This window comes from Solanum lycopersicum, chromosome 9, assembly GCF_036512215.1.
Source record: "Solanum lycopersicum chromosome 9, SLM_r2.1".
NCBI classification, from domain to species: domain Eukaryota; kingdom Viridiplantae; phylum Streptophyta; class Magnoliopsida; order Solanales; family Solanaceae; genus Solanum; species Solanum lycopersicum.
In genome coordinates this window covers 5,307,131-5,319,865 of record NC_090808.1, presented here as the reverse complement: position 1 = coordinate 5,319,865, position 12,735 = coordinate 5,307,131, and the positions used below count along the sequence as shown (strand labels likewise).

Here is a 12,735-nt window from a genome sequence, read left to right as displayed (position 1 = left end):
TTGCTCTTAGAAATCAATGAAGTTATTCTACTTAGATACATGAAGATAATCTTTTCAGTATCATTGCTCTCCGTGAATTATAGTCTTATCTAAGCTATTTTTTTGTACTTTAATATATACATCATTTTAAAAACTAATTTTCACGTCAAGAGACGCAAACAAATTTAATTTTCAAATAAGTCAACATCTTAACAGAAACTCTTTCTTTGCCTAATATTTAACTTCTCCTAATTTGACGTATAGAGATGACCTTTGCAATATAAATTCTCCCACAGAAACAAACAATTGTAGTTCTTAAGCAAGCTATTTCTTTTGCAGTTGAAGATATAAATAGGCTAAAATTTAATTAAAAAATTTTCAGAAACAAAATGTAATTTTGAAATAAAGTCTCAATCTCAATGAAAGTTCTTCCTTTGCCCGCTATTTAAGTTTTCTCATTTGGGTACACGAAAATTGCCTTTTCAATATCGATGCTCCCACTTAAACAAATATGTCTCTTATGTAAGCTATCGCCTTTCCATTTGAAGACATAAATAATCTAGAAAAAATATATATATCTTACCGTCTATATGGAGGAACAATAAATTTAATTTTTGAATAAGTCAGAATCATAACGAAAAATCTTTTATTATCGACTATTAAATAAGTTCTCCTATTTCGACACATAGAAACCGCCTATCCAACACAATTACTCCTATTATAACAATAGTAGCTCTAGTGCAAAAAAAATCATTTTAATATCTACAAAAACAACAAACCTAATATTCAAATAAGTCGGAATCTTATTAAAACCTACTCCTTTGCCATATATTTAAAATTAATTTATTTTTATCATATATATATAAAAAAAAAACATATTGTACAAATTATAAATTGATTCGTCAAGTACACGATTTCAACAATCCCTTTAATAATGTCACATAAAAGGAGCTCAAAAATATTGAATGTGTTTTGGTATTACACCAATGTAGTAAGCAATAATTATTAAAAGAGCTCTTGTTTAAGCAAACGCCTAACGAGTGTGACAGAGGCGCCTCATCTAAGCTACTTATTGTTTTTTTTCTTTCTTTTGATTTTTTGTATGAAAAATTTTCAATTTTAAGAATGTTTCATATTGAAATCTTATGGAAAAAGGGGTTCCTTTACAATTTCAGCCACAGCTCAAGCATTTTATTCCTATAAACACTTGTAAAAATTCCAAGAATTGTACCCTTTTTTCTGTATTCAAATTCCAGGTCTGCAATTCTATCAAGAATCTGTATCAAAAATCAAAAGGGTTTGGTAGTAAAAGATTTGATTTTGATGGGGTTGTAGAGGAAAACTCTGTTTTTCTTGATGATAAAATGGAGGTTTTGACTGAAAAGAGTGATGGGGTAGAAGGGAAAGTTGAGTTTTGTGAGGAGAATGACATAAAAATTGAGTCTTTTGTGTATGAGGAGGAGGGTATAGAGAGTAGTGTAAGTTCTGATTTCTTAGTTTCTGAAGGAACTGTGAATGATGAAGAACATAGTAGCTCTGAAGATTCATGTTCACCCCCTTCAATTGTTTGGCATGTTCAGAAGAAAGCCAGTTCTGAAGGAACGGAGCAACCCCATGTGGATAAAAGGAAGTTGGAGAAACAAGGGTCTTGTTTATCAGGTATGTTGCAGAATTGTATTGATGTTCATCCACGTTAGTAGTCATAGTATTACGTGTCCTTCGATTTATGTTACTATCTGTTGTTTCGCGTACTTTGATTTATGTTACTATCTGTTGTTTCGTACTTTGACTATAGTATTATTTCGTTGTAATACTGTTCTGCTGCTATATGTTGTTTATTGTATTTCGTGTTTCTCCTAAGCCAAAGTTCTATCGAAAACAGTGTCTCTAACTTTGATCTAGGGTAAGTTGTGTGTACGCTCTATCCTCCTCATATACTACTTTGTGGGACTAGACTGTGTATGTTGTTGTTGTTGTTGTTGTATTGTTGGAAAATTAGATTGTTTGGTTTGAACTTTTGCGGTTTCTGTAGAGGTTGAGATGATGAAGGAAAGATTTTCAAAGTTGCTGCTTGGTGAAGACATGTCTGGTTGTGGAAATGGGGTTTGCACAGCACTTGTAATTTCAAATGCTATAACTAATTTATGTGGTATGTATGTTTTGCTAGTTATTTGATGGGGTTGGTGTGTTTTTGGTGTTTTTGTTTTACTAATTGTAAAGAGGTGCCTTGTGTCTCCTATTTTTATTCTATTTTGCCCTTAGCTACACTTTTTGGACAAATTTGGAGATTGGAACCTTTACCTTCAGAGAAGAGGTTAATGTGGAGGAGAGAAATGGAATGGCTTCTTTGTGTTAGTGATTACATTGTAGAATTGACACCCTCTTGGCAGACATTTCCTGATGGCACTAAGCTTGAGGTAAATATGTTTATTGAACATTTGTAACTTGGATAAACACTTGATTTGTTGCGAGTAAATGTGATTTTTGGCGTTAAGGCAAAAGCTGAGAAAGCCTGTGTATATATTTAGGTATGAGTGACAATTCTTTCAATGTTACATTTGTGTTCATTTGTTCTTTCTATGTTTTGTTATAGGTGATGACTTCTAGGCCGCGGTTGGATCTTTATGCCAACCTTCCAGCACTCCGAAAACTAGATAATATGCTTCTTGTAAGATTACACGTCCTTTTTCCTCGAGATTTCAGTCGTAACTGCTGAATGATATAAGCTGAATATTCTGCCTCTTTACAGGAGATTTTGGACAGTTTTAGAAAAACAGAATTCTGGTATGTCGACCAGGGGCTCTCAGCTGAAGAAGCTGATGGATCGTCCTCATTTCGGAATCCTCTCCCTCGTCAAGAGGATAAGTGGTGGCTTCCTGTTCCAAGAGTTCCCATCGATGGTCTTAGCGAAAATGCAAAAAAACAGTTGCAGCACAAACGCGACTGCACAAACCAAATCTTGAAAGCTGTAATGGCAATTAACAGCAACACCTTAGCTGATATGGAGGTGCCTGAATCATATGTTGAGAATCTTCCTAAGGTACCATTTCCTTGAGATATTGACTCTTACGCTTATGCAATTAAAACCATCACATTGTTGCTAATTTGGCATTGGATTTTATCCCCCCTGCAGAATGGAAAAGCTAGCTTAGGTGATCTTATCCACCGATATATAACCTCAGATCAATTTTCACCTGAATGTTTGCTCGAATGCCTTGATTTGTCGTCTGAGCATCAAGCATTAGAAATAGCAAACCGAGTAGAGGCCTCAATTTACGTGTGGCGCAGAAGAACTCAGGCAAAATCCAGTCTCCTTCGATCCAATTCAAAGTCCTCGTGGGAAATGGTTAAAGATTTGATGATTGATGTTGATAAGAGGGATCTGCTTGCAGATAGAGCTGAAAGCCTTTTGCTTTGCTTAAGACAAAGGTTTCCTGGTCTTCCTCAGACCACCTTAGACATGAGCAAGATCCAACATAACAAGGTTTTCTCTTGAATCAACCCAACGTTTACTGTCATATTTCTTTCTCGACCAATAATAGTTATAATACATCAGTACTACTATTATTGTCTTGTTTAGCAAACTCAAGTTTGACAATTGTTGTTCAATGATGTTCTCAGGATGTTGGTAAATCAATCCTGGAGAGCTACTCAAGAGTTCTTGAGAGCCTAGCATTCAATATTGTGGCTCGTATCGATGATCTTATTTACGTGGATAATTTAACCAAGCTCTCAGACCAGTTTGTTCCAATCTCCAAAGTAGGCATCATTTCTCATAAAACCATTGGAACTCCAATCTCAGTACACATCTCAGGTAGTCAGATCAAAGCTCCTTTCACGACACCAATCTCGTCTTCCCAGCATATTCGTCCAGCAAAAGGAGACGGATCACAATTCCTTGACAACAACGTCAAGACTTCTCAGTTTGGTTTTGGCGTGAAAAAGATGTTGAATGATTATTGGAGCGTTGATTCTAATGGGAAGGACATCAGCAATGAACTTAAGAGATCAGATTCAGCAACAGCATCGGTAGGCTCTTCTTCCTCTGAATGTTCAAGAGAAACTGTAAGTCCATCGACACATGACTCACTCAGAGAAGCATAAGTTTTTATGGATAATGTTAGCTCATTCAAACATATATTGTCACTGATGATATACAAGGGTAACTCTAGTGTGATATACGTTCAATATTACATCATTTAAAACGTTCATTCAGCGATTTCTTTATGATTCAGCATTAATATTCTCTATCCTGGCAACATTTCTTCAGTGGTGGAGTTTGAATATTACAATGTATAAAACTATATTGATCGTCCCCGTTACCGTGTATATTTATCAGACATTGCTACTGCTACCTCAATGTATTTTTATTTCCAGTAATTCTAGTACTAAAGATTGCTTCTGTTTCAGCATTTTGTAAAACAAAAATATTATGAATAGCGAAAAAAAGTAAAAATTAATATTGGGGCATTCCGAGAATTGAACTCGGGACCTCTCGCACCCTAAGCGAGAATCATACCACTAGACCAAATGCCCAGATTGGTGATATAGCTTAATTGTTTTTTTATATTATTTAATCAAAAGAAAATTACCACTGAAACTTTTTTAACTCTTGCCATTAAAACTTTCTTTTGCTATCAGATTAGTTTTTTTTTTCATTCAATCCTAGTATTAAATAACTACGTAAAACAGTAGTAGATAAATTTAGAGTTTCAGATCATCATTAATTAAGTTAGTTTAGTCAGTACATCTCTAATTAAAATTTTTTTAAAGGGTGTATCAAGTCAACATGAGCCAAGTAATATGAAACCGTTAAAGTATTTACTCTAAAAAAACATTCATCTTTGGCTTTGCCTGTTGCATGCGCTAGGAATATGGAAATAAGAGTTTTTTTTTTTTTCTCATAACAACGGCTTCAATACGCGATGGCATTAGTCCTTAACAACAAAAAATGTTCATGCATAGTTTCATATTTGGGATTTGCAAAGAATAATGTCTTACTCAATTTTATCGTTACTTTAAGAATATAAAAAGACCGATATTTATTTAAAGATTTGATTTTTATAATTTAAGCATTGAACTTTTTTATGTTCGTGTTCTTGAACAGCTGATATCTAAAAAGCACTAAGATATTTAAATCACCAAGTCGTTGTAGTATAGTGGTAAGTATTCCCGCCTGTCACGCGGGTGACCCGGGTTCGATCCCCGGCAACGGCGTCTAACATTTCTTTTTAGAGGCAATTATAGTTATTACCTTTTAGCGATGTCAGATCAAATGATTATATATTTTTATAAGTTTTTGTGGGATATCTTATTTTTTCATATTTTCATCCGTAAAAATAATGATCTCTTATAAAAGAAAAGAAAAGTATAAAAAAATTATTATGTCTATTATGTCACAATAAAAAAAAAAAGACATGTTACTATGTTACTAATTGACATATATACATATATTTGTATCAATTATATAATTAGTAGCATTGATTGAACTTCATTCTCGTCCTCATATTAACATGTCTTTATCAAAAAAGAAAAAAAAAAACTTATAGATGGGATATGGAACAATTCAGTTAAAGTTATTATTATTATTATTATTATCCATAAGTCAGTTTTAGACGGTTAGTTGGTGGACAAAAATAAAATAGATAAGAAAATTATTGAAAGCATATGATTCCAACTGTAATATTAATTGTGTGTATTTGACAACCAAGAGTTCTTTATCTACACAACTAGTTTAAGTTCTCATTGGACAATGAACCAAAAAAAAATTTAAAAAAACAATAAACATTGGTATATCAAAAGACAAATTTTAGAATAAAATATTTATATCTAGAGAAGATAAGGTTGATCTTGAATAATAACCATAGAAGGAGGACAAATAGTTACATCCAAATGTTCTAGTTAACCAAGTCATTTTCATTGTGATGAGATCATAAATATTTTATAAAGAGATCTTTATATTCAGGAATGACTTTGGTTAATAGTGTTTTTTTTTAAAAAAAAAATAATTATGATAGGATGATAAAGATTTATATTTATAATACAGTGGCTTTTGGTATGGAATAAATTCTTTTTATTGTCACAATAAATACTGTTCTAAATTATAAGTGTACATTTATTTTTAATTAGAAGTTCCTGTATCGAGTCTTAAAAATAAAAACATCTTTGGCAAAAGCTACCTAATTCATGTCCTTAAATGAGAGTTCGGACTTAAAGAGTATAAAATATTAACAAAAATTTTAAAATGATATATAAAATTTTATATTAATCAAAACGATAAAATCGTTGAAACAACGATTTACATTACCGAAAAAAGCAAAATCGCCGCTACTGCAGCGATTTTGCAAAATGTGATGAAGGAAACGAGCTGAGATAATACAACCATACGAAGTGAACATACATTGATACGCCATCGATGAGCTCAAGTTAATTAGACCTAAGTTTCACTTATCAGATTTATTGTTTTGGAATTAAAATGAGACAAATTTAAAAAGTAAAGACCCAAACAAAAAGACACTCAAAAGTTCCTAAACATTGTCTTTGCATTATAAAGCAGAGTGCACAAGGTCTATAATCCTTTACATGTAAGAGTAAAATAAACACTAATTAACTACCAATTACATATACTAAATATCATTATATGTAGTGTTCAACCAAACTACTTGTCTACTTGGCTAATTACTAGTAATCATCCATCTTTAATATTTGTGGTAGATAACTGCTTCTCTATATATATTTAACTTCCTGCCAAAAGACACAGAATATAAATCAGAAAAAATTCCTCAAAAAAACACACATAACATTATAGGTGCAAAATGAAAAGAAGGTAAATCAACATATTGATATGTTTTCAGCATAAGTAAAATAATATCACATGGAATTTAAGGTAAAGATTAGAATCAACAAGCAAATGTCTACAAGACTTGAAGATTTTTTGCAATTGCAAACGCAGGATACTTTTCGCACCGGATTAGTCTTTTATTAAAAAGCGATAGCAAAGCCAAAGGAACTTCTATCAAGAATAAGATAAAACGATAACCGGGACTTTTGTATATACCTTTTGAGTATATGTAACATCCATGTCATTGATGGTGAGCTCTAGTAGTAAAGAGACCCTGCAAAATTAAAAACCATGTATTGTTTATAAATAATAAGAATGAGATTCGTCATACTCGGTCAAGAACATCAGGGGTATGTCATGACTCGTGAGTTTGAAAAGACGCAAGGGGACCTCTCTGTTATCGAGAAAAGAAAAACTCAAAACTATATACCTTGCCACCAGTTTCCTCGAGACGCACTGCCAGAATCATCTTCACCGTTATCTTTGTTGAACTGCTCAATCGAAATTAAAGAAGAAGAAAATTAGAAACATAAGAATAAGCAAATGACCTTAAGAACACAGGTGATGGTTCTAACCCTTGCCTAATCGACTCTGCCTTATAACTCTAATTAAAATGGGATAAACAATGAATTACAAGTCTCCCTCATATCGGCAGGGAGAAAAAACCGATCATCTATTTCTTCAACAACAGCTTCAGCACCTAAAATCCAGGCTTCCTCCACATGTTCTTGAAAAATAATCCAATCAATATCTGTCTCAAATACTTCAACTGGCAGATCAAACACCTAAAATCCAGGCCTCCTTGATGTTCTTTAGGTTTGAACCATGTGTTCGTGCATATATACAAAATTAAAGATAGTGAATATATAGTACATATAAATGTACATAATTGAACATGATCACTATGAACCCACAGACTCTAAATTCCGAATTCAGATACTTCTATCATGCAATTCAACAAAACACAGAACACAAAACACTAATGTTCTAACAAAAGCTACATCATCTTGCAAGGAGCAAAAGATGATTAACAAAGGAACCGTAGTATTTAGATCATATGGAACATTCGTAAACATAGGAGTGTTGCACCAATAGATCTAAACACCATGCAATTTTGTCTTTCTTTTAATATGCGGGTATATGAACTCACAGTTGTGCATGTAGAGCTCTGATTATTGTTTTGAGGAAATGAATAGACATCTTGGCCCCCGTAGTATATCGATGAGCTAAGATGGCATGGCTGTACTTTTTCATTCTGATAAAATGAGCTCGGCTGCTTGTTTTGTGCAGCTTGCTGGCCGACAGCTTCATTGCTACTAGGAGTACTTCCTGCAGTACGGAAGTGGAAGAAAATATGAATCAGGTTAAAATCGATGTTTTTATTGGTATGAAATATACAAGAAAAATGTCAAATAAACAAATATTTCGACATTTAGAGGAATTCACTGTATATACTCATCACTAAAAGAAATGTAACTAGCCATTAAAGCATAATTTCAAAGTGACTACTCTCACCACAAGCGGAAAGCTTATAGTTGTGCAATTTACATGAATCTAATATTGCTCGGATTCTTCAAAAGTATCGACAATAGCATGTCGGGTACTCCAAAAATAGCGCCTTTGCAGAGTATGCAACAACATTATTGGCGAGTCCGAGCCACATAGATTATTAGATTGTGATCAGGAATAAGTATTGATCTTCTTCAATCCTACTATAGACTAACCACAATACAAAATCTGGTAAAAATTTTGTTGTGTGCTCAAGGAATTACCCGAATGAAAGTTCCCCACCTACATTACAATACCTTACTCTTTAATACAGTAGGAGCTCTGGCTGAATATTTTACGTATCGTTAGCAATACACCTAATTTAATCATTTCCATTACAATATACAAATGATTGAAGCTAATTACTCATATGATCATTCAACTAATAGTTATTATCGCAGAAACTCGCATTTCTTCAATATATCTACTTTTATCATTTCCATTATGTACTATTATCGCAGAAACTCACATTTCTTCAATATATCTACTTTAATCATTTCCATTATGTACTACAATATACAAGTGACTGAGGCTAATTTCTAATATGATCACTCAACTAATAGTTATTATCTATGAAACTCACGTTTCTTCAATATATCTACACTACAATATACAAGTGATTTGAGGCTAATTTTTAATATGATCACTCAACTAATAGTTATTATCTCAGTAAGTCACGTTCTATCAGGTTCAAACCTATTAACTTCACTAACCTGAGTATCCACCTTTAGCATTTCTTTCCTGAATCACAGGATCATGCTTCAATTGCTCCGAATTCATCGATCCATGTCCCTTAGACACGACGAAAAGAATTATGAGATCATAGCCAACATAACATCCAAAATGCTAGAAAAGAACATTCTATTTCCATCAATATTCTAACACCTCCTTTTAAGTTTAGCATTACCTTTGTCAAAAAGACATCATCACTAAAATTAAAAGTACAAACCAAACAGAATATAGCAACTTCTGCTTTTCCTATTCTATTCTATTCTTGTCTAAAAAAGATTCTACACAAAAAAAAAATCAAAAATCAAAATTTAAGCTAAAATTCCATAATTCTTAAAGGGAATCAAGAAAACAATATTCTCAAAGCCCCCACTGTTTTCACTTTTTTAATTTTATTTTTTCCCCCAATTTTTTTAACCTAAAACAACAAAATATCACGAAAACATAAACTTGGAGGAAAAAAAATCCTTTTTTTCTCCCTAAACAACAATCAAATGTAACAAAAATATGAAAAGAAAAAAAAAATTCATAAAACCCCACAACATAAAATACCATTATTCATTACAAAAATTATTAAAAACCTAAATTTTTTTAATTTAAAAAAAAAAAGAAAAAAAGAATGATACCTTGGAAGGAGGAGGGAAAATGGAACCAAAAATTGCAGAAGATGAAGAAGCTGAAGTTTCTTTAGAACCAAAAAGATCAGAAGTAAATGAAGAACTGCTAGTTTTTTTTGTTCCTTCCATTTTTTTAAATTTTTTTTTAAAATTTTCTTCAACAACAACAAAATAAAATAAAATAAAAAACTTTGGTTGAAATTTGAAAGAGATTCAAGTGAGTTTTTATAGGAAAAGCACCGTCAAAAAAAAGGATCAGATAAAACGTAAAAGGCCCACAGCTTTTTAATTTCTCCAGAAAAAAAAAAAGAACAGAGGAAAAAGGAAAAGAATAAAGGAAGAGAGAGAGACACGTGAAAAGATGGATGACGCAATTTTAATTAAATCGTCTCTATATTATAATGATGAGAAAATTTGCAATTATACCTATGCTATAATCAAAATTTCAGATACGCATTTTAATTAAATTAAAATTTTATTATTTTTTAAAAGTATTATTTTTTTTTTTGAAATTATTTGTCATGTTATGTTTTTCGAAGTCAATTGATTAATTTTCAAAGTTAAGTTAGATCACATTAATTCAATATTTTAGATTAAAAAATTAGATGTTCTAAAACTATTTAAAAAATATTATAAATTACAATTTTTTATATATTAATATGATGAAAAATTACATCTTAAAATTTAGTCAAAGTTTTTATAATTTAACTCTAAAAATAGAAATAATAACAAATAATTTCGAACGGAGAGAGTATCTTTTTGTACTTTTGTGGACTTTTTTTACATCTAAATATATTTCACGCGCCTCAAATGCGTGGAGACACAGAGTGTTTCATGTAAGATAAAAGGTGCATAAAATTACAAAAAAAACTAAATTCAGAAGTAATAGAACTTTAGTATAGCTAAGTGTACCTCTGATACTTCAGTCATAATTTAGAGAGTACTTGTACATTTTTCCTATAATTTATGTGCTTCCTTCGTTTCGAAAAGAATATCCCTATTTTCTTTTTAGTTTGTTTAAAAAAGAATGACTCATTTCTTCTTCTTTTTTTTAACATTTTTAATTTTAACTTTTCAAATGACATGTTTAAGACCATATGATTAAAAAATATTTGATACATTTAACATAATTTTAATTATATTACAAAGTTAAAAAGTCTTTTTTCTTATCGAACCAAGCAACAAAAGGTGAGCCTTCTTCTTCATTATCCTTCTTGTGCTATTAGCAAAATTACAAAAGAATTGCGTATAACGTACAGTGAAGTTATGACTGACTTTAATTAATTGATTGTTCTATTATTTAGTTGGTGAGACATAGACGTGAGACATGTATCATACTAAAAACAACAAAAAAATATTAATACTTATTTTAGGATAATCTTATTAACGTGGAATTTCTAAATTATGATTAAAAAAATAAATTAATAAACCAGATAAAAAAATTGATTTTTAGGATCCGTTTGGTCGTGCAATATGATATTTGATAAATTGTAATATGATATGAGTTGAAATTAAAATTTTATTTGGACATGCGATATAAAATTTTTGTACTATAAATTTTCTTATAAATATAAAGATCTCATAAGTTGTAAAACTATTAAAATAGCTCAAATTGTTTATTCAATCGTATCAAATAAACAAAATTTATAAAATTGCATAATAAATTATTACAAATGTAGTTGGTTTTCACTTAAGTAATGTTTCATATAACTTTAATTTAATAAAAAAAACATGATTATAAATTTATAGTGTACTAGTCTTTAATAGAATCTTTTCACATAGTTCAAACAATTTTCAAACGTTGAACTTGCATTTCTCGACCATGTAACCGAGAAACGAACAACATTATACTTTGAATTATTTGTTGATCAATATCATTGACAATTATATTTACATGCTCATTGACCATAAATATTTCATCAAGATATTCTCGCAAATAATTATGTCCCACAAATTATGACAATTTTCAATGCATCAATTTCATCTGCTATGTTGTTCAAAATAGATATAACTTTAAGTTGTAATAAATATAAAACAACAGAAGTAATAAATAAGGTGTTGGAGTGAATAAAGAGAATAAATATATTACTCAAAAATTGGTTGGTGTAAATTAAAGTGACTGTATATTGGTGAGAATAATAAATTTTACATCGATGACAATAATAATTTTTAATATGCGACAAAAATTTTATTTACATATGAAATATTTAGTTAGTAGATATAAACATGGGGCTGTTTTAACAAAATATAAACTTGTGGATCAATTTTTGTATTAAAAATATCTCAAGTCATTATGAAATTTCCATATCATGAAATTTGAAGAATATGAAATCACATGTGAAATCATGAAATGGAATCAACATAAAATCGCATGTTCAAATGCTAATTCCATCTCACAAATGCATATCATAATATAATATCACATAATCAAACATTTGTATAATTTTTATGATAAACAACTGAATATTCAAACTAAAAATGTACAATTTAGTATTTTTGTGGAATATCAATAGATAATTAGGTAGTATTCTATCATAACAAAATACATATTATATAAAGTTAATTACTTCCTATAAAATTAATTTCATTTTCAAAACTCAAAATTTTAAACTCGCTCTAATTCGATGATTCCGCTGTTTTTTTTTTAAAAAAAAAGAAAAAACAATTTTGTTATTTGTCAATTAAAGAGGTAAAGTCCAAGATTAAGGTACAATGGCCAGGCTATTTGAGATATCTCTATTCATCTGATTTTATAGTAAAATCAATATGTAGAGGTTTAATCTTTTGATATATAATTTTTTTTTTATTTCTCTCACAAAATATTTAAAATAAAATAATACTATTTAATTTTTTCTTTATATCTATAATATAAATTTAAAATTATTCATTAAGATAAAAGCAACTCTAATTCATATTCTTAAATTGATCTATGGATAATAATATTTGTTCACATGTTTGATATGATCGTTATTTAATGTACAGCTTATCATCAACTTGTCATATTGCAAATATGAAACAAAA

The 12,735-nt window shown here is 30.3% G+C and overlaps 2 protein-coding genes and 2 non-coding genes across 7 annotated transcripts; 2 read left to right on the top strand and 2 right to left on the bottom strand.

The window, feature by feature from the left end:
- The first annotated feature begins 670 nt into the window (after window positions 1-670).
- Window positions 671-4,359, top strand: LOC101268788 (rop guanine nucleotide exchange factor 7-like). Its single transcript, XM_004246341.4, has 7 exons — window positions 671-1,638; window positions 2,012-2,128; window positions 2,242-2,396; window positions 2,573-2,647; window positions 2,729-3,019; window positions 3,113-3,463; window positions 3,601-4,359. Exons 1-7 carry the CDS (start codon window positions 1,125-1,127, stop codon window positions 4,081-4,083), a joined length of 1,986 nt encoding a protein of 661 aa, XP_004246389.1. The 5' UTR covers window positions 671-1,124; the 3' UTR covers window positions 4,084-4,359.
- Window positions 4,360-4,443: 84 nt separating this feature from the next.
- TRNAP-AGG (transfer RNA proline (anticodon AGG)) lies at window positions 4,444-4,515 on the bottom strand. Its single transcript has one exon. It is a non-coding gene; the product is annotated as a tRNA-Pro (tRNA).
- Window positions 4,516-5,124: 609 nt separating this feature from the next.
- TRNAD-GUC (transfer RNA aspartic acid (anticodon GUC)) lies at window positions 5,125-5,196 on the top strand. Its single transcript has one exon. It is a non-coding gene; the product is annotated as a tRNA-Asp (tRNA).
- A 1,306-nt stretch (window positions 5,197-6,502) lies between these two features.
- LOC101243814 (uncharacterized) lies at window positions 6,503-10,117 on the bottom strand. 4 transcript variants are annotated; one of them, XR_011211386.1, is made up of 7 exons: window positions 9,724-10,117; window positions 9,082-9,160; window positions 7,971-8,149; window positions 7,396-7,630; window positions 7,251-7,311; window positions 7,037-7,094; window positions 6,504-6,723 (listed from the first exon to the last, which is right to left on the bottom strand). XR_011211386.1 is itself a non-coding variant. In NM_001317852.1 (6 exons), exons 1-5 carry the CDS (start codon window positions 9,841-9,843, stop codon window positions 7,078-7,080), a joined length of 456 nt encoding a protein of 151 aa, NP_001304781.1. In that variant the 5' UTR covers window positions 9,844-10,022; the 3' UTR covers window positions 6,503-6,723; window positions 7,037-7,077. The 4 variants fall into 4 exon arrangements, 2 of the variants coding, with proteins under 2 accessions (NP_001304781.1, XP_004246391.1); XR_011211387.1 differs by having other exon boundaries at window positions 7,402-7,630; NM_001317852.1 differs by lacking the exon at window positions 7,396-7,630 and having other exon boundaries at window positions 6,503-6,723; window positions 9,724-10,022.
- Window positions 10,118-12,735: the final 2,618 nt, after the last annotated feature.

Excerpts from the sequence above, each read along its gene's own strand:
- LOC101243814 (NM_001317852.1), bottom strand. The coding sequence starts at position 9,843 with ATGGAAGGAACAAAAAAAACTAGCAGTTCTTCATTTACTTCTGATCTT. Across the intron at positions 9,161-9,723 it reads TTTTCCCTCCTCCTTCCAAG|GGACATGGATCGATGAATTC; the intron begins GTATCATTCTTT and ends GTCGTGTCTAAG. Across the intron at positions 7,312-7,970 it reads AGAGCTCTACATGCACAACT|TTCAACAAAGATAACGGTGA; the intron begins GTGAGTTCATAT and ends TCGATTGAGCAG.
- LOC101268788 (XM_004246341.4), top strand. The coding sequence starts at position 1,125 with ATGGAAAAAGGGGTTCCTTTACAATTTCAGCCACAGCTCAAGCATTTT. Across the intron at positions 2,397-2,572 it reads CTGATGGCACTAAGCTTGAG|GTGATGACTTCTAGGCCGCG; the intron begins GTAAATATGTTT and ends GTTTTGTTATAG. Across the intron at positions 2,648-2,728 it reads AACTAGATAATATGCTTCTT|GAGATTTTGGACAGTTTTAG; the intron begins GTAAGATTACAC and ends GCCTCTTTACAG.